General features: G+C 36.0%; 2 protein-coding genes across 7 annotated transcripts in view; one reads left to right on the top strand and one right to left on the bottom strand.

Moving 5' to 3' along the window:
* The window catches only part of TRPC1 (transient receptor potential cation channel subfamily C member 1), a 90,241-nt gene extending 77,035 nt beyond the window's left edge, over nt 1-13,206 (top strand). For 5 of the 6 annotated variants that reach the window (XM_003942567.4, XM_003942566.4, XM_074405793.1 and 2 more), the window contains 4 exons: nt 136-311; nt 1,750-1,951; nt 2,179-2,373; nt 3,686-5,560. In XM_003942567.4, the coding sequence (XP_003942616.1) occupies nt 136-311; nt 1,750-1,951; nt 2,179-2,373; nt 3,686-3,913 (801 nt within the window). In that variant the 3' untranslated portion in view covers nt 3,914-5,560. Of the gene's footprint in view, nt 1-135; nt 312-1,749; nt 1,952-2,178; nt 2,374-3,685; nt 5,561-5,740 lie in introns of those variants that run through there. The other variant, XR_012519226.1, reaches the window with a different exon arrangement.
* Nucleotides 13,207-17,318: 4,112 nt separating this feature from the next.
* The window catches only part of PCOLCE2 (procollagen C-endopeptidase enhancer 2), a 58,409-nt gene continuing 57,323 nt past the window's right edge, over nt 17,319-18,404 (bottom strand). The window contains exon 9 of the mRNA XM_039462013.2: nt 17,319-17,919. Within this exon, the coding sequence (XP_039317947.1) occupies nt 17,789-17,919 (131 nt within the window). The 3' untranslated portion in view covers nt 17,319-17,788. The remainder of the gene's footprint in view (nt 17,920-18,404) is intronic.

The following is an 18,404-nucleotide window of genomic DNA, read 5'->3' as shown; positions in this document are numbered from 1 at the left end:
GCTAGTATATCTCAACCAAATGCAATAGAAGGGGTAGGCTGTGGATTATGTGTTTGTCTTCCTTTTGTTGCTGGGTCATTTATATTTAATATTTTGTTTTTCTGATAATCTTAATAACTGTTATATATTCCACAGATTTCAATGGGACAGATGTTACAAGATTTTGGAAAATTTCTTGGGATGTTTCTTCTTGTTTTGTTTTCTTTCACAATTGGACTGACACAACTGTATGATAAAGGATATAGTTCAAAGGAGCAGAAGGACTGTGTAGGCATCTTCTGTGAACAGCAAAGCAATGATACGTTCCATTCGTGAGTGTGTTTTAAATGTTTTAGTAAATATATTTGCCTTTTCTTTTTACCATCTTCTATATGGATTAGTATCTATAGAAATGGAACTTCAAATTTTAAGAAATTCCTTATTAATGTTCATAAACTTTTGTAAATACTTACTTTTTCATGAATCACTATAGTCATCTTTACATACAGAATCTTAAATAGTGGGTCCAGATTATTACCTTGTCTTTCTGACTGCAGTCTATCTTAACAGAGGAATTCTTGGCATTTTGTGTGTTAGCATTTTGAGCAATTCTTTGTCAGTCCTATGTATTGGAAGAGATGTTCAGCATCTCTGTCCTTCAGATATTACATGTCAGTAGCAACTCTCAGTCCTTGTTAAAAGCCAAAAATACTCACAGCTTCAACACTTTTTAAGAGGTCATTAGAATTGAGAATCATTATAACTTCATCAATTTTTTTTTTCTCTTATGTATCATAAGGATTTGAACAACTTGTTGTGAGGTAAACAAAATACTTCCCCTCATTTTTAAATAAAACAGTGGAGAAGGGGTGTGGAAGGACACATTTGTCGTTTCTATTATGTGCCAACTATTCTTGAGTTACTTTGTGTGTCATCTTATGTTAAAAAAAAGATTAATGAGTATGTGTCAATGTAGCATTTACTGCATTGCCAGATTATGTTCTAAGTGCTGAGTGAATGAAGTATTGGTTGAAGCTTACATTCTAGGGAGGTGATCCAGCCAATAAAAAGAGGAGTAAAATATACAGTATGTTACACAGTGGTAGGGGCTGCAAAGACAAATAAAGCATGGGCTAAAGAGTGTCTGTGTGTCAGAGTTCAGTTTTACCTAAGGAGCTGGGGAGTGCCCAGAAGAGATGACACGCACATGAGGATCTAAAGCTGGTAAAGGAGCAAGCCATGAAGATATCTGGGGGAGGAGAATACACAGAGAGAAGAGAAAAGGCAAGTGTCCAGAGTGAGGAGCATGACTGGCATGTTCAAGAAAAAGCCAGGCAGCCAGTGTGGATGGAATGTGTCGAATCAGAGAGGGAGTTGTAGGAAATGAAGTCAGAAAGGTAATGGGGATCATGTAGGAGCTTTTTGCCTTTGTAAGGATTTTGAGTTATTGACATTGAGAGTTATTTGAAGGTTTTGACCAGAGGTATGGCAAAATCTAATTAGATATTAACAGATCATATAGGCTGCCTCGTTGAGAAGAGACAAAGGCAACAAGGGCTTAAACAGTTACGAATAATTTATCTTCCTTAGGGTCTGTGTCTTTATTTAAAGTAAGGCATATCTGCACTGTAGAAATCAACATCATTTTAATATAAAGAATTGTTCAAGGATTATCAATGTTTTATTTATATAATTTTGATATAAACAAATTATTCATTTTTGCTAATTTCTTTAATTGCCTTTTAAACAGAAATGCAATTGTCTTTACAGGTTCATTGGCACCTGCTTTGCTTTGTTCTGGTATATTTTCTCCTTAGCGCATGTGGCAATCTTTGTCACAAGATTTAGCTATGGAGAAGAACTGCAGTCCTTTGTGGGAGCCGTCATTGTTGGTACATACAATGTCGTGGTTGTGATTGTGCTTACCAAACTGCTGGTGGCAATGCTTCATAAAAGCTTTCAGTTGATAGCAGTAAGTTCATTCTTTTAAAAACTTTATATTCTCCTCAGAAGATAGCCAAAGATTCTAAGAATTGAAAAACAATATTTTTAAATTAAATATATGTTTTTAAAATGTAAGTAATGTATAATAATTGCAAATGTTGAACCAGTTTTTTTTTTGCATGGTGTGGAAACATCGCCCCATATTTGTGTATATATTCATATTCCAGTTTGCTTTTTAATTTGCCTTTTATATAGAATCATGAAGACAAAGAATGGAAGTTTGCTCGAGCGAAGTTATGGCTTAGCTACTTCGATGACAAATGTACATTACCCCCACCTTTCAACATAATTCCTTCACCAAAGACTATCTGCTATATGATTAGTAGCCTCAGTAAGTGGATTTGCTCTCATACATCAAAAGGCAAGGTCAAACGACAAAACAGTTTAAAGGTAAGAAATTAGAAGTTTGAATGGCAACATAAAAGTTTTCACAATTCCTAGTCTCAGATGTTTCTTAAAGTGTAAGTATGCAAGTTCCCTGAGGGCTGTGACCATCTGACTTTTTTTCACTGCTATATATATTCCCTAATACATCGCATTGCATCCAGCATAAGGTAAGGATTCAGTAAATATTATTTAGAGAGAGAGGGCCAGCCCAGCACTTTGGGAGGCTGAGGTGGGCAGATAACTTGAGATCGGGAGTTCAAGACCAACTTGGCCTGTAGTTACAGATACTCACGAGGCTGAGGCAGAAGGATTGCTTGAATGCAGCAGGTGGAGGTTGCAGTGGGCCAGGATCATGCCACTATACTCCAGCCGAGGTGACAGAGTGAACTCTACCTCAAAAAGATATATATATAAAAATATATATATGTACATACATATGTATATATGTATATATATGTACAAACATATATGTACATACATATGTATATATGTATACATATGTAATTATTGAGAGTGAGAGATAATACTGAGTTTTGTTTTTTTTTAGTTTTCAGACTTCTCCAATATACAAGATTTCATCTCATAGTTTTAAAACTTAGGAAATAATTGGAATACCTATTCTGTCACTGTAGCTGAGGAATGACTACTAGAATCAGCTCATATTTTTCTGGTTCTTCTTGAAAGTTATACAGTACATCAATAATTAAATATATGTTACTATAAACCAGGGGTTGGGAAATTTTGTCTGTAAAGGTCCAGATAGTAAATATTTTCCACTTTTCAGGCTAAGACAAGGTCAGAGATATTGTGTAAGCAGTGATATAATAAGAGAGAAAACAAATTTTCACAAAACCTTTATTGATAAAATTCAAAATATAACAATAACAGTAATAATTTTTAAAATACAGTTCTACTTGTGAAAAAAATGGAATTCCTTTTTGGAGGGGATACAATTTCACTTTAGAGTTTAAAATTAGTGTTCTTATCATCAACTGATGATAACTGTTCATCTGTGAAATCTATTCTTAGCTCACAGGCTGTAAAGTCAGAGTGTGGACCGTATTTGGCCTGTGGGTTGTAGTTTGCCAGTCCCTGCTATAAACTAAGGATTCCTAAGATTAACTTTTTTCAGTCAAGATAAGCATAAAATTAAATGCATAAAACAAATATGCAGGCTATACCATGTACTAGCAAAACTATCGTCTAATAAAGCATTTAAAGAGGTCTTTGTGTCTATGAATGTATTTTTGAAGCCTACTTACTTTAAATATTGTTTCTACATATCATTAGTATCATATTGTTGTTTGTTTTGAAGGAATGGAGAAATTTGAAACAGAAGAGAGATGAAAACTATCAAAAAGTGATGTGCTGCCTAGTGCATCGTTACTTGACTTCCATGAGACAGAAGATGCAAAGTACAGATCAGGCAACTGTGGAAAATCTAAACGAACTGCGCCAAGATCTGTCAAAATTTCGAAATGAAATAAGGGATTTACTTGGCTTTCGGACTTCCAAATATGCTATGTTTTATCCAAGAAATTAACCATTTTCTAAATCATGAAGAGAATAATTTTCAATAACAAATCCAAAAGACAATTCTTGCATAACTGCATAACTTGCAATGAAATTAATGAGATATATATTGAAATAAATAATTATGCAAAAGCCATTCTTTAAAATATTTATAGCATAAATATATGTTATATAAAGTATGTATATAGAATTAGTTTTTTAAAACCTTCTGTTAGTGGCTTTTTGCAGGAGCAAAACAGATTAAGTAGATAGATTTTGTTAGCATGCTGCTTGATTTTCTTACTTGGACAGTGCTTTAAAATGTTTTTATGTTTAAGAAGGGCAGTTATAAATGGACACATTGCCGAGAAGGTTTTATAAAATCAAGATCAGCATATGTGGCTGATGTCCTTCATAGGATACACTTGAAATATAGAAGTTATGTTTTAAATATCTCTGTTTTAGGAGTTCACATATAGTTCAGTATTTATTGTTTAGGAGTACAATTTTATCTAAAATAGTAGTCTATTTTTTTTCTTTTGTATTTTGTTATAATCTTAAGCAACCAAGAAAAAACCCTAATATTTGAATCTATTTATGTCAATTCAATTTCAGTTTTCATTATTGTAATATATTTACTTTTACATGCTTATAATCACTTTATATTTTTAATGTTTTTTCACTGAACAGTACTTCATATATACATTTCCATGTATTCATGTATACTACATGTTTAAATTTTTATAGTTTTTGAAAAATATAGTCAGTATTTTTTTTTTAGCTAGCGTATTCAATTATAAGTTTGCATAGCTACTTACATTTGGTTGATTTTAATTTTTTTGTAACATAATAGTGCTTTTTTTTCAAGTTGGAGTGAATGTTTATAGTTATAAGATAGGAGATACTTTTTTTTTTAGGAGATACTTTTTTAATCACATGTAGTCACAACCTGTTTTGTTTTTGTAAAACATTGGAAGTTCTCTTTAATGCAATGATTTCTTTTATATTTGAACTAAAGTTCTTGAGCTTATCTCCCAAGGTACTTTTCAGAATTTAACATAGCTTCTGTAAGAGTGACTTCATGCTTTTTTGTGGATCATTTCTGCTGCTTAAGATGAAAAGCATTGGTTTTTTAAAATTAGAGGATAAAATATGTATTTAATTTTTTGTGTGTGTTCACATAAAGGGATGTAGCTAAAATTTTTTCATAGGCTATTACTTATATATTATCAAAGCATTTCCAGTTAAGAGGGTATTAGGTATATAATTCTCTTCTTAACTGAATGTCAGATGGTCTTACGCCACAGGGTGCAGGTAGCCCTCGGTCTGTAAGCACCACCGATCCAGGGATCATTGTCTAAATAGGTTAGTATTATGTTTCATCTTGCATTTGAATTTTTATTTTTTAATTTCCAAATTTTAACTCATCCCTCTTTTGGGCAAATTCTTATAAAAATGTTTATTGTAAAGTTATATATTTTGTCTACGATGGGATTATGCACTTCCCAATTGGGATTTTACATCTGGATTTTTAGTCATTCTAAAAAATACCTAATTATTATTAAAACATTTATAGAGTACCTACTGTATGCATGAGTTGAGTTGCTTATGAGGTACATTTTGAATGACAGCATATTGTAAGAAAAAAGGTGAATAAAACTTGACATTATATTATAAATTGATAGTCTGTCCATTGTGTTACCAGTTTCAAAAAGTTGAAATATACAGTAGGCCCCCTTTATCTGCAGTTTCACTTTCCATGGTTTCAGTTACCCACAGTTAATCATAGTCCAAAAATATTGAATGAAAAAGTCCAGAAATAATTTTTAAAGTTTTTATTTGTTTGTTTGTTTTTTAGAGACAGGGTCTCTCTCTGCCCACGCTCACTCTGCAGTGGCATGATCATAGCTCACTACAGCTTCGAACTCCTGGGCCCAAGCGATCCTCCTGCCTCAGCCTGCCAAACTGCTGGAATTACAGGTATGAGCCTCCATGCTCAGACAGTTCTTAAGTTCTAAATGTTCACTATTCTGCGTCACATGATGAAATCCTATGCCATCCTGCCTGAGCATGAATCATCCCTTTGTTCAGCATATCCACACAGTATATACTATCTACCACTTAATCACTTAGCATCATTCTCTGTTATCAGATTGATTGTCATGGCATCCCACTGCTTGTGTAACCCTTGCTTTATATGTAATCCTAATTTTACTTTATAATGGCCACAAAGTACAAGAGTTGTCATGCAGACAATTCAAATATGCCAAAGAGAAGCTGTAGCCTGCTTCCTTTAAGTGAAAAGGTGAAAGCTCTTGACTTAAGGAACTTAAGGAAAGAGAAAAAAAAATGTATCTATGGTAACATCTATAGTAACAATGAATCTTTTGTCTAAAAAATTGTGAAAAAGGAAAAAAAAAATCTGTGCTAATTTTGCTGTCACACCTGAAACTGCAAAAGGTACAGCCACAGTGTGGGAAGTACTTAGTTAAGATGGAAAAGGCATTACATTTGTGGGTGGATGGTATGAACAGAAACGTGTCCCAGTTGACGGCAGTTGGGCTTAGTAATATCTGTGGTTTCAGGCATCCACTGGGGTCTTGGGGCATATGCCCTGTAGATAAGTGGGGACTACTGTACCATGTTTTGAATTCATCTGCCAACACAAAGACCTGTATGTGAACATTTATAGAAGCATTATTCATGGTATCAAACTGAAAACAACCAAATGTCCATTAACTAGTGAGTGGATCAGCAAATTGTACATCCATACAATGAAAATCTATTCAGCAATAAAATGGAATTGTATCAGTCACAATCAGAGAAACAGAGCTACTAGGATATTTTCAGGGACACATGTATATGTGTCGAGAGTGATTTGTTTACACTGATCTGATGTTACACGATTGTTAGAGTTGGTAAGCAGTCTCTGTTTCTTTTTTAACTAATGCTGAAGTGGAGCTGGAAGTTCATAGAATAGGCCAGTGGGAAGAAAAGAAGGATGTCAAGTAGGAGAGATCAGAGACAAACGAACCCAGGAAGACAGACCGAGTCCCAGGTCACTCCTCATATCTCCAGCCTTAGGATGTGATGGCCTGTGGGATAAGTGTTGCCCTTTGCCACTTGCTTTTGCAAGTGTGTTGCTATTCACTTGGCCCAGGAATCAGAGAAGCTGAAGAAGGATCCAAGGAAAGGAGGGTCAGCTGTAGGCCTGGCTGCTGCCCCACATTAGCAAAGCGAACCAGCAGATAAGTTACAGCACGTGTGAGCTGCAGAAGTGCCCACATCAAGAACAAAATGGCTGCTGGTTCACCTCTGCTCTCCAGTCTCACACTAAAATGTCTCTTTTAACTGGAAGCATACAAGGAAGGGAATTTTGGGAAACATAATTAGGCCTAGCGAAGTTGATACATCATAAAGCCACCATGGGAACAAACTGCTGATATATGCAATAGCATGGATGAATTTTAAAACTCAGTGAAAGAAGCCAGTCACAAAAGGCTGCAATACTGTATGGTTCCATTTATATGACATTCTAGAAAAGACAAACTATAGGAACTGAAATCAGATCACTGACTACCAGGGTTTAGTGGTCTAGGAGATGATTGACTGCATAACTCATCAAACTGTACACTTAAAAAGAGTGTATTTTAATGTATAGAAATTATTCCTTAATAAACCAGACAAAAAAATCTAAAATATAATGCTACAACATACTAAAATAAACAAGAAAATAACACAGGAATCTTACAATTCATTACCACTGCCAAAGAAAGCAGTGCTTGCATATGCAAGTTGGTAGCCCATCACTCACACAGCACAGTGAGGTACAGTAATAAATGCCAAGGTGAATAACTTCCTATTACTGTTTCAAAATTATTTTTGCCATTTAAATTCTATGAGTTTTCATTTAAATTTTGTAATCTCTTAATTTCTACAAAAAAGAAGAAAACTGTTGGATTTTGATCGGAATTTCATTGAAATGAGAGACCAGTTTGGGAAGAATTGACATCTAAACAGTGTTGGTCTAAACCATCAACATGATGTAGCTTCTCATCTATTGAAGTCTTCTTTAATTTCCCTTTGTAATGTTTTATAGTTTTTAGCATTGAAACCTAATAGCATTATACATTAATAACTAAAAGAATAGAATGAGGTTCTACTCTCAGGCAATCCCAATGAAGACCAGTTTGCTTGATCATTAGTTATGTGTTCAGATTTCAAAGCTTAACATTTTCCTAAAAGTAACTAGGGGTCGTTATTATTGTTTGAGGGATACAAACCAACTAACCTTTGACAGTCTTTCTTAAAAAATGATAAAAGTGGAAGTGCTCTTATTAATCTCATTATTAATACTTATTATCTCTTTTCTACCTGATAAAACCTTCTTTGATTCCTTAGACTATTTAAACTTTTTGTTTTGCTCTGAAAATGCATGTATAAAATGCCTGATAAATTGAGGGTATAGGTCCTGGGAGTAAATCAGCTGGGTCTAGTTATTCAGATTACACTGAGAAATTAGTACTCCTATCAGGGATAGTCAATGCTCTGAATTTCTCATTTGTAAGTTAATTTATTAGTTTTCTGGCATCATGGCCCCATTTGTAAACAAATTGTTTCTGTAGGATACACTTAGAAGAACTTCCCATTACAGTGTTTCTCTTCATTTGATAATTTCACATTGTTTCTTCCTATTCTGTTTTCCCCACAGATTGAAATAAGTACTTCAGATATGCAATATATAAATTAGGAAAAATTTTATATGCTAATTAATGCTTTAAAAATAACCATCTTTAAGAGATATGATGTCTGATATAAATTAAATTATAGTAATACAAGAGGCAAAACAGCAGATTTGCATAAGAGGTAAATGTACGTTTAAAAAAAAAGCAAAACAACTATCCTAACCAATCCAATTCATGACAAGTAAGTCCATTTTTTTCATCCTGCTAATAGCAATCTGGAATATTCTCTCTCCTCTCTTTTCCCATTAGAAAGGTTATTTAACCCATCCTTCAATTTTAGGCAAATTTACTGACAGACAAAATGATTTAGTGCTGTTTTAACACAAATTTAAGCAGGAAAATACACAAATGGCCTCAGTAACTCATTCACAAATTAATTCTGTGAGGTAATTCAACTTCTCATTTTAAAATTCATTTCTTCCATTTTCATTTCAACAGAAAAAAGCAATCACAATGTTTTCTGTGTTTGCTTGAATGCAGATGTCTTCTTCCCCCACCCACCCTGCCAACCCCAGTGACAGAGTCTCACAATATTACCCAGGCTGGAGTACAGTGGCTATTCATAGGTGCCATCATAGCACACTATAGTCTCCAACTCCTGAGCTAAAGAGAACCTCCTACCTCAGCCTCCCAAGTAGCTGGGACTACAGAAGTGTGCTACCACACCCAGCCTCTTTCTTTTGAAAAGCCATAAAGCAAGACTAGGCACCGGATGGAACAGGTCTCTTAATCCTCTTCTGTATCCTCACTCTTAAGTATGGTGTTAATGATGAATGGCACAAAGTTATTGAATGAAAATTTAGCCATTATCCATTAGTGTAAATATTCTAGGAATGGCATCTAGTTTATCAAATACTTTAACTATTGTGTGCTCCAGATCCTATTTTCTCAAACTGGATTAAAAGAAAACTTAGATTCCCGACTTCAACCTTCTAATTTAATACACAGGAAAACTAACATTCTGAGTAATTTGTTCAAGCTTTTATGCTGACTGACTTGAGATACTGAATTCGATTTATTTTTCCTATCAGTCAATATATATCCAAAAGCTTTCCATTTTTTAATTTCTTTCTCATTACAGGTTCATCTTGGTCAGCAAGCAGAACTTAAGTCCCTACTTTTCTAAATGACTAATTTGTTAGTCTTTTATGATGAGCATCAAGCAGAGACCAGCAAGTTGAGGAAGAGTTGGAGGGAGAGGATGGACAGGTAGGTAGTGAACACCGTAGGAAAGGGGAGTTAGCCTCAGAAAGTAATAGCCAGGCCCAAAGGGAACAGAGTGTTTAGAGCAGACTGGTGAATTTCATTGCTGTGCTGCTTTCTATCCTAATCAGTCTGAATATTCAGCAGGTGCGGTGGCTCATGCCGGTAATCCCAGCACTTTAGGAGGTAGATCACTTCACCTGAGGTAAGGAGTTGGCGGGAGACCAGCCCAGCCAACATAGTGAAACCCTTTTTCTACTAAAAATACAAAAATTAGCTGGGCATGGTGGTGCATGCCTATTATCCCAACTACTCAGGAGGCTGAGATGGGAATCTCTTGAACCTGGGAGGCAGAGGTTGCACTGAGCTGAGATTACGCCAGCAACATAGTGAGACTCCATCTCAAAAAAAAAAAAAAAAAAAAAATTTTGAATACTCAAGGATCCAAAAACTACTTAAGACCATAAGGGATCTCAGAAAGGATCCAATTCAATTTCCTCATGTTACAGATAAGGAAACTAAAGTCCTCCTGGTGCCACACTGTGAATGAGAATCCAAGTCTTTTTCCTCTTCACCCAAGAGGCTCTTACGTGCTTAATGTTGCTATTAATAACAGTGTGTGTGTGTGTGTGTGTGTGTGTGTGTGTGTGTGTGTGTGTGTGAGATGAATTAATCAGATGTACGAAGGCTTACTTTCAACTTGGAAATGTTCTTTATAGGTTTCTATACTTAAAAGCTTCATCTCACTGTTGAAATCTAGCCCAATCTTAGTATTAGAATGCTACTGGGACATCCTTCAGGCAAAAGATGTTTCACATTTATATCTAATAAAATTTTAGCCTTTTAAACTTAATTGTTGACATTGTTTTTAAAAAGGAGAAATGACAAAAAAAATAATAACCAGGATTTTAAATAACTTTAGAATCCTTCAGAACACTTTTTATGTATATCCCAAAGCTACTCAGCCAGAACACCCAATTCCATGCATCCATACACAACCCCACACTTGTACATCCAGAAAGCCTTTGTAAAAAAAAAAAAAAAAAAAAAAAAAAAAAAAAAAAACGCTATTCGTGGCCCAGAGCCATGGCTCACTGCTATAATCCCAGCATTTTGGAAGGCCACAGTGGATGGATCACCTGAGGTCAGGAGTTCAAAATCAGCCTGGCCAACATGGTGAAACCCCATCTCTACAAAAATTACAAAAATTAGCCGGGTGAGGTGGCAGGTGCCTGTAATCCCAGGTACTCGAGAGGCTGAGGCAGAAGAGTCACTTGAACCTGGGGGGCAGAGGTTGCAGTGAGCTGAGATTGTGCCACTTCACTCCGGCCTGGGCAAGAGTGAAACTCCATCTCCAAAATTAAAAAAAAAGAGGCTGTTCATGCTCAGGGCCCTTAATTCAAAGCTCTTAATTTTAAAAGGTAAAATAATATTCAATATTTTGCCCTTAGGCTAGGGCTTCTTTATACACCTAAGAGATAAGCATAGGAAATTTTCTATTTGAATCACCTGCAGGTTACCTTGGGTTTTTCCATTTGGATAAGCATATCATCTCGCTACTATAATAGTCTTGTTTCTCTCTTTCAAATCCTTACATCATGTATTTCATTTTCTTACCTTACCACACTGTCTAGATCCTTTAGTACATAATTTCTAATATGACAGTTTCAGGCATTCCTGTCTTACCACTGATCTTAACAGAAATGTTTTCACTATTTCACTATTAAGCATGAGGTTTGCTGCAGATTTTCTTGCCAACTTAAGGACATTCCTTTCTATTCATAGTTTGCTCAGGGCTAATTTTTTTGTCAGGAATAAATGTTGTATTAAGAGTAAATGCTTTTTCTGCATTATTAAAATCAAATGAATGTTCTCCATCTATTGTGAATAGGGCTTATCAGTACCTTTCCCCATTCTATTAAGAGTTTGACCTTCGTTTAACTGTAGTTTAGCTTACCTAGTAATCTGATAATACAGTATGTCAACTATGTTGCTAGGCAAACTTGCTTATGGTAAAAACGAGCCCTGATAGGTAAACTGCATCTGGATTAGAAGGAACTATCCTTGAACTCTGAATCCCTGATGGGGAGACATTGGCTGTGCTTTCCTGAGCGCACAGCTCTTAGAACCAGGCACGTCGTCTATGAGGAGTCAGGAAGCTATGCTTATGGAGTTGTAAGAGATAATGGATTCTGTGGAGACGTGACCTTTCAGCTGTTGTGTCTACACCCACTTGCATTCACCTGACTGAATCTTTCTTTTCTCCTTGATTCTGAGACATCATCTAAGGAGGCCAAAGAAAACAGCGAATGTTTGGCTGTGTAAACTTCTGCCAGACTGCTACAGGGATTCTCACAGAAAAAGAAATTTTGACCCTGTCCTGCTGTTAAATTCTCGTCCCTGTGCTATATCCTTCTGAGGACATTGGTACCAAGAAAGATCTGTGGTGCTTTTGAGAGCCTGAATGTTTCATTGCACCTCAGTCTCCCTAGTTAATATTGCAGATCTATCTATTAATTCTGTAAAGTATGTTCATTGATTTTATAATGTTAAATCAACCATACATCCTTGGGATAAGCCCATCTTGATCATGATCTGTTTCGTTTGCTGAATTTTGTTTGACCATATTTTGTTTAGAGTTTTTGCACTTATGTTCATAGGTGGAAGGACTGGAGATTTTCCTGTCGCTACTGTCTGCTAAAGTTTTGGTGTTAAGGTTATATTAATCTCATAAAAAGAATTGCTGAATAGTTTGTATACTCTGGAATAGTTTATTAGATTGTATACTCTGGAATAGTTTGTTAGATTGATAGTATTTACCACTTAAATGTTTGGTAGGCCTTCCAATTAAAACCATCTAGACCTGGAGCTTCATTTGAAGAAATATTTTAAGCTACTGATTAATTTATTTAATGGTTATAGGAGTATTTAGGTATTCTATTTCTACTTGAGTCTGTGTTACATTCTCAATGCCCACCTTCACCTCTACCCCTAGGAATTTGTCCACTGTATCTAGTTTTCAAATCTATGAGCATAAAGCGGTTCACAGTATCTTATTACCTTTTAAAATTCTGAAAAATCTGCAGTAAGGGTCCTTTTTCAATACTAAATTGGTTTACTTACCCATTTTTACTTCTTTTCTTGCTTAATCTGGTCAGTTTTGTCAATTATATTAATCATTTTAAAGAACCAACATTTGGCTTTCCTTTTTTTCTATTATTTAAGATTACAATTTTATTCAATTTCTGCTCTATGGGATTTTCTCCTACCTTTGAAAAGCTTATTCTGTTTCCCTTTTACTAAGTTCCCAATTTGTATCATTCACAAATTAATTTCCACCTTTTCTTTTATAATGTAAACATGTAAAATTATAAATTTTAAAGTGTTGTTTAAGCTGCATTTCATACATTTTAAAATGCAGTTTTTCTATTGTTCAGCTTTTAATATTTTGTTTTCCATTATGGTTTCTTTTTTATTGTGAATTGAAAGTACATTTCTTAATTTCTAATTTTTTTCTTACTTTTTTGTTATTGTTTACATTTTGTTATTAAATTCTAGTTGTTTAATGTTTTTGGAGAAACGTATCTGTTTGATACTCGTTGTTTGAAATTTGTTGGAATTTGCTTCATGGTGCAGTGAGTGGGCAAGTTTTGAAACTGTTCCATTAAGAGCTCAAAATAATGTATCCTTGGTTCTGTTCTATATATGGGTGTTAGGTACATCTAGCTAACTGTGTGGTTCAACACTTCTACATTTTTAATGTTTTGTCTTTTAAATCTGTCACTTATTGAGATAAATATGTTAAAACCTCCCATTATGATGATAAACTTGTCCATTTCTATTTATACTATCTCGGATTTAGTTACATATTTTGAAGAATATTATTAGCTGTGTGCAAATTTAGAATTGTTGTATCTCCTTGTAACTCTCTTCATCTGGAGTTATGCCTTGAGGTATTTTTTTTCTAGTATTAATAAAATCATACCATTTTTGTTTTGGTTAATGTTTGCCTGGTAAACCATATTTATCTTTTTCTATCCTTTTCCTCTCAACTTTTCTGTGTTCTCAAGTTTTAGATGTCTCTTTCAAATATTTTTTCTAAGCCAGTCTGACCATTTTGACTTACAACTTTCAGTATTTAGTTTAGCTGTTTATTGAAATTATTAGTATGTTCGTATTTTTACCTTATTTTGTTGTATTTTTCCTAGTTTCACTTTCTTTAATTTATTCTTTTTTTCTCCCTGCTGGTTTCAAATGTTGATGCTGTATTTTTATTATTATTTTATACTACCCTAGATAAATTAATGTAAATACTTAAGTTATCAAAGTCCTAAGTTAATACTTTTATCTTTCTCTCTCTCAGCGTGAGGTCTTTACTTAGGCCAAATCTTTCTTAAAAATGTTTGCTTGCTAATTGAATTCATTTTAATTGCATTTTTTTTTTGGCTTGCATTTATATAAAAATATATAAATTAAAGCCCCCATTCACCTGAATTCATGGATTCAAGCAAAAGGTGTTTCTGATTAATATTACTTAACTCACATTAGAACTTCCTTATTAGTGGCTGTTTAATTATAGGGCTTTTCTTTAAGGGAGTTTTTTTTGTCATTAGTTGGTATCATTTAAATAGTCCAGAAGGAAATGGGAGCCTGGTAGCAGTATTCTATTAACAAATGAAAGAGAGGAAGGTAAATGTCTTCCAATTAAGGTTAACTTGCAAGTAAATAAATGGCAGAATTTAAGACATGGGAATTTGGCAAGATTCTTATATGTTTGCTACAGGAATTCAAAGGATGAAAATCAAGCTAGCGAGAGGCTCTGAAACAGTGAGATTTATAATTTTGAAATGTTTTGTGCTATGTTAGTATGATCACCTACTCATTCTTCATGTGTATTTGATTCCCCAAGTATAAAGACTTAAAAACAAAACCTTATCAACTACTGTTGAAAAATAAACAATTCATAAAATAGAAAATAGTATGAGATCCCAGAAGTTAGGTAGTCTTAACTCCCTCAAATTTCTTAGTTATACTAAGAAAACTGAACCTGAGTCAAAATCAAGGTGTCTTAGTCTGTTCTGTGCTGTTATAACAGAAAATCTGAGACTGAGTAATTTATTAAGAACAAATATTTATTTCTTACAGTTCTGGAGGCCGGTAAGTCCAAAGTCAAGGGCCTGCATCTGGTGAGGGCCTTCTCCCAGCATTATCCCTTGGCAGAAGGCAGAAAGGCAAGAGAGCACATGAACACATGTACATACCCAAAAGAGAAAGAGAAGGATGGAGGGGGGATACAGGGGACAAATTCATCCTTTTCCCAAGAATCCATTTGCACCATAACTAACCCACTCCCATGATAATGGCGTGAATCCATTGGTGAGGGCTCTGCCTCATAAAAGAGCCCACCTCTCAACACTGTTGAATTGAGGATTTACTTTCCAACAGATTAAGTTGGGAGGACACATTCAAACCATAGAAAAATGATTTTATTTTATTTTATTTTTTTATTTTTTTTTGGAGACGGAGTTTTGCTCTTGTTACCCAGGCTGGAGTGCAATGGCGCGATCTCGGCTCACCGCAACCTCCGCCTCCTGGGTTCAGGCAATTCTCCTGCCTCAGCCTCCTGAGTAGCTGGGATTACAGGCACGTGCCACCATGCCCAGCTAATTTTTTGCACTTTTAGTAGAGACGGGGTTTCACCATGTTGACCAGGATGGTCTCGATCTCTCGACCTCGTGATCCACCCGCCTCGGCCTCCCAAAGTGCGAGGATTACAGGCTTGAGCCACCGCGCCCGGCCAATTTTTTTGTATTTTAGTAGAGACGGGGTTTCACCATGTTGACCAGGATGGTCTCGATCTCTTGACCTCGTGATCCACCCGCCTCGGCCTCCCAAAGTGCTGGGATTACAGCCACCGCGCCCGGCCAGAAAAATGATTTTATAAACAGGAAAGAAGTTACAAAGTAGTTGTTATTCTAGAAAGAGCAGCTTCACTATTCAGCTTATGTTTTGAATAACTGAAGTAAAAGACAAACCAGTGCCATACACTGCGAACTGTGAATCCTCTAAACAGTTGTAAAATACTGTGTTGGAGACATCAAGAGTACGAATAGTTTAGATTACTCCTCTCAATTTTTACCCCACTATGACTCAAGCCCCCACTCACCTGAAGAAATCTTTCTGGTCATGCAGGAGGTAAGATAACTGCCAGCATGCTACTTGTAATTCACCAATAGGAGATTCTATTCAGAAAGGAAAAATACCGAAATCTTTAGGATTCCCTCCTAAGTCCCAGAACACGTATCCTTGAAGGGAAGCGACTTACCTTGAGAAGGCTGGAATCAATGAGGAGTCCGTAGTTAGGTCCTGGCTGGGTGCAGCTGGTCGGTGAAGTTCAGCTGGCTGAGAGAATTTTCTAAAAGCTGGCACTGGCCAGGGAAGCCAGCCACCCGCCATCATCAGTCTTCTAGTTCATCCACTTCCTCAGATGCAGAATTCCCTGGTACTGATGGCATCTCAGTGGGAAAGTATATAAGTGGTTTCTGACCTGCCTGCCAGCCCAGTTTTGTTGCTTCCTTATGCTCACCCAGCTGCCATAACAGAGGGAATGTTCATATTGAACTTCTATTTTGCCACCCTTTAAATGTCTGGTCATCCTAGGACCAGAAGTTATTGTTTTCCTCTAAAAGAGTATTTTCCCTTATTTCTACCACTTTGCTTCTACCGTGGAAGTTTGTGACCCACATCTTTGTTCATCCCTAATGTTCTTTCAGCCTTCTTTGGATAGGGATGGCTGTCCGCTCTTCCACTCCTCCTGGCTGAAAAGCTCCTGCAGGGCTGGTTGCTGCACTCACACAGCTGTGCCTTAAGCAGCTCTGTGTGAATGATGTCCCTTTGCTGTTCTTCCACTAATGAGTGAAAAGAGATTTCTCAAAGGCTCTTAGCTACCTGATCCAGGTAACTGGGGATGAACAGGGTAGGAGTGTCAAGCTAATTTCAAGTTCTATAAAATTACCAGTTACATAGGCTAGTATTTACTAGCCTAAGTACTAGTACTTAGTACTTAACTCTTCAAATCAGGATAAGAGGGCTTTCCTCTTTCCTCTGGGAGTAGGGAAGGCTCTTCTAGTGGCAGTGAGGGCACAGGGTTTGGAATTACCACTCTTCAGCTTGATTGTTTTGTCTCTTAGGAGACGTGTGCTCTGGCAAGTCACTAAACATACCTGAGCTTCCGTTTCAATTATAAAATGAGAGAGTGTGTACTAGGTCCCTGAGAGATTTTATTCTAGCACTTACATTCTGTTTCTGCAGCGAGAAGAATTGATATTACTGGATCCATTTAGTGCCTGAAATTCTTGGAATGCTCTTTTAGCAAACCGTAAATTGATACGAAGGCAATCTTATGCATAAATAACAATATTCTTATTGCTAAAAGGGACTATTCCTTGTACAGTGTCCCACTATGTATAAAAAGAAGTTTCGTGGCTGTTCTGTAATCCTTTAAAAATATTTTATTAAGCATTGATTTAGAAAATGCAAGACAAGATTGTAACACCTTAGGGCAAAGGCTTGAAGGTGAAACAAATATCACTATAAATATCGCACTTCTAAAACCTCTTTTTGACATCTTCACACAACTCAGTTCTAAAATATCCTTTTACAGAGATGTATAAATAAACTGTTCCCAAGCTGTCAACGCTTGACACTTCCAGCTTCCTCTCAGCACACTTAGTCGGCAGGTTTCCAGTCAGATAGCTGCTCCTCTCAGAGCAGGCCAAGAACTTCCCTCAGCTATCTCGGAGGCCTCAGACCTCCATCAGAGTGAAGAGTCAATCAGTCCCATCTTTTGGAATGCTCTTTCAGAATATGTAATTTTATAAGAATTTTTTTTCTACTGAGAGAAAATAGATCTTTCAAAGGCAATGGCAGAATACAGCTTAAATGGACACAGTTCACTGTTAACATTGCTTGTTTTTTAAGGCATTCAGGAGCTTCTGATTCTTGGTCTTGAACATCATGATAAAACTGTTTGGCATGATTCTGCCTTGCCCATCTTCACCTACTTGGCCCATAATAATGTAATTTAGACCTACAGAAAGAGAATATAAAAATTAATCTCTATGTGTGATGTATGAAACAACTTCGACTATAACTTACCTCTAGATAAATGGTCTCTTCTGCAAATGATATGATTATAGATGTATTCCATCTAGTATAAAATCCGGGTTTTCTTGTTTTTGCTTTTTAGAGATGGGGGTCTTGCCTTGTTGCCCAGGCTGGTCTTGAACTCCTGAGCTTAAGCGATCCTCCTGCCTCACACTCCAAAGTAGTTGGGACTACAGCCACATGCCACTTGCCCAGTCTTAAACTCTGGTTTAAGACTCTCATCAGGAGCTGGTTGTGGTGGTTCATGCCTGTAATCCCAGCACTTTGGGAGGCCGATGTGGGTGGATCACCTGAGGTCAGGAGTTTAAAGATCAGCCTGACCAACACGATGAAACCCCATCTCTACTAAAAATATAAAAAATTAGCTGGGTATGGTGGTGGATGCCTATAATCCCAGCTACTCAGGAG

The sequence above is a fragment of the Saimiri boliviensis genome, chromosome 9, assembly GCF_048565385.1.
Source record: "Saimiri boliviensis isolate mSaiBol1 chromosome 9, mSaiBol1.pri, whole genome shotgun sequence".
Classification (NCBI taxonomy): Eukaryota; Metazoa; Chordata; class Mammalia; order Primates; family Cebidae; genus Saimiri; species Saimiri boliviensis.
The sequence above is the reverse complement of the archived record's forward strand: the minus strand, read 5'-3'. Positions and strand labels throughout refer to the sequence as shown.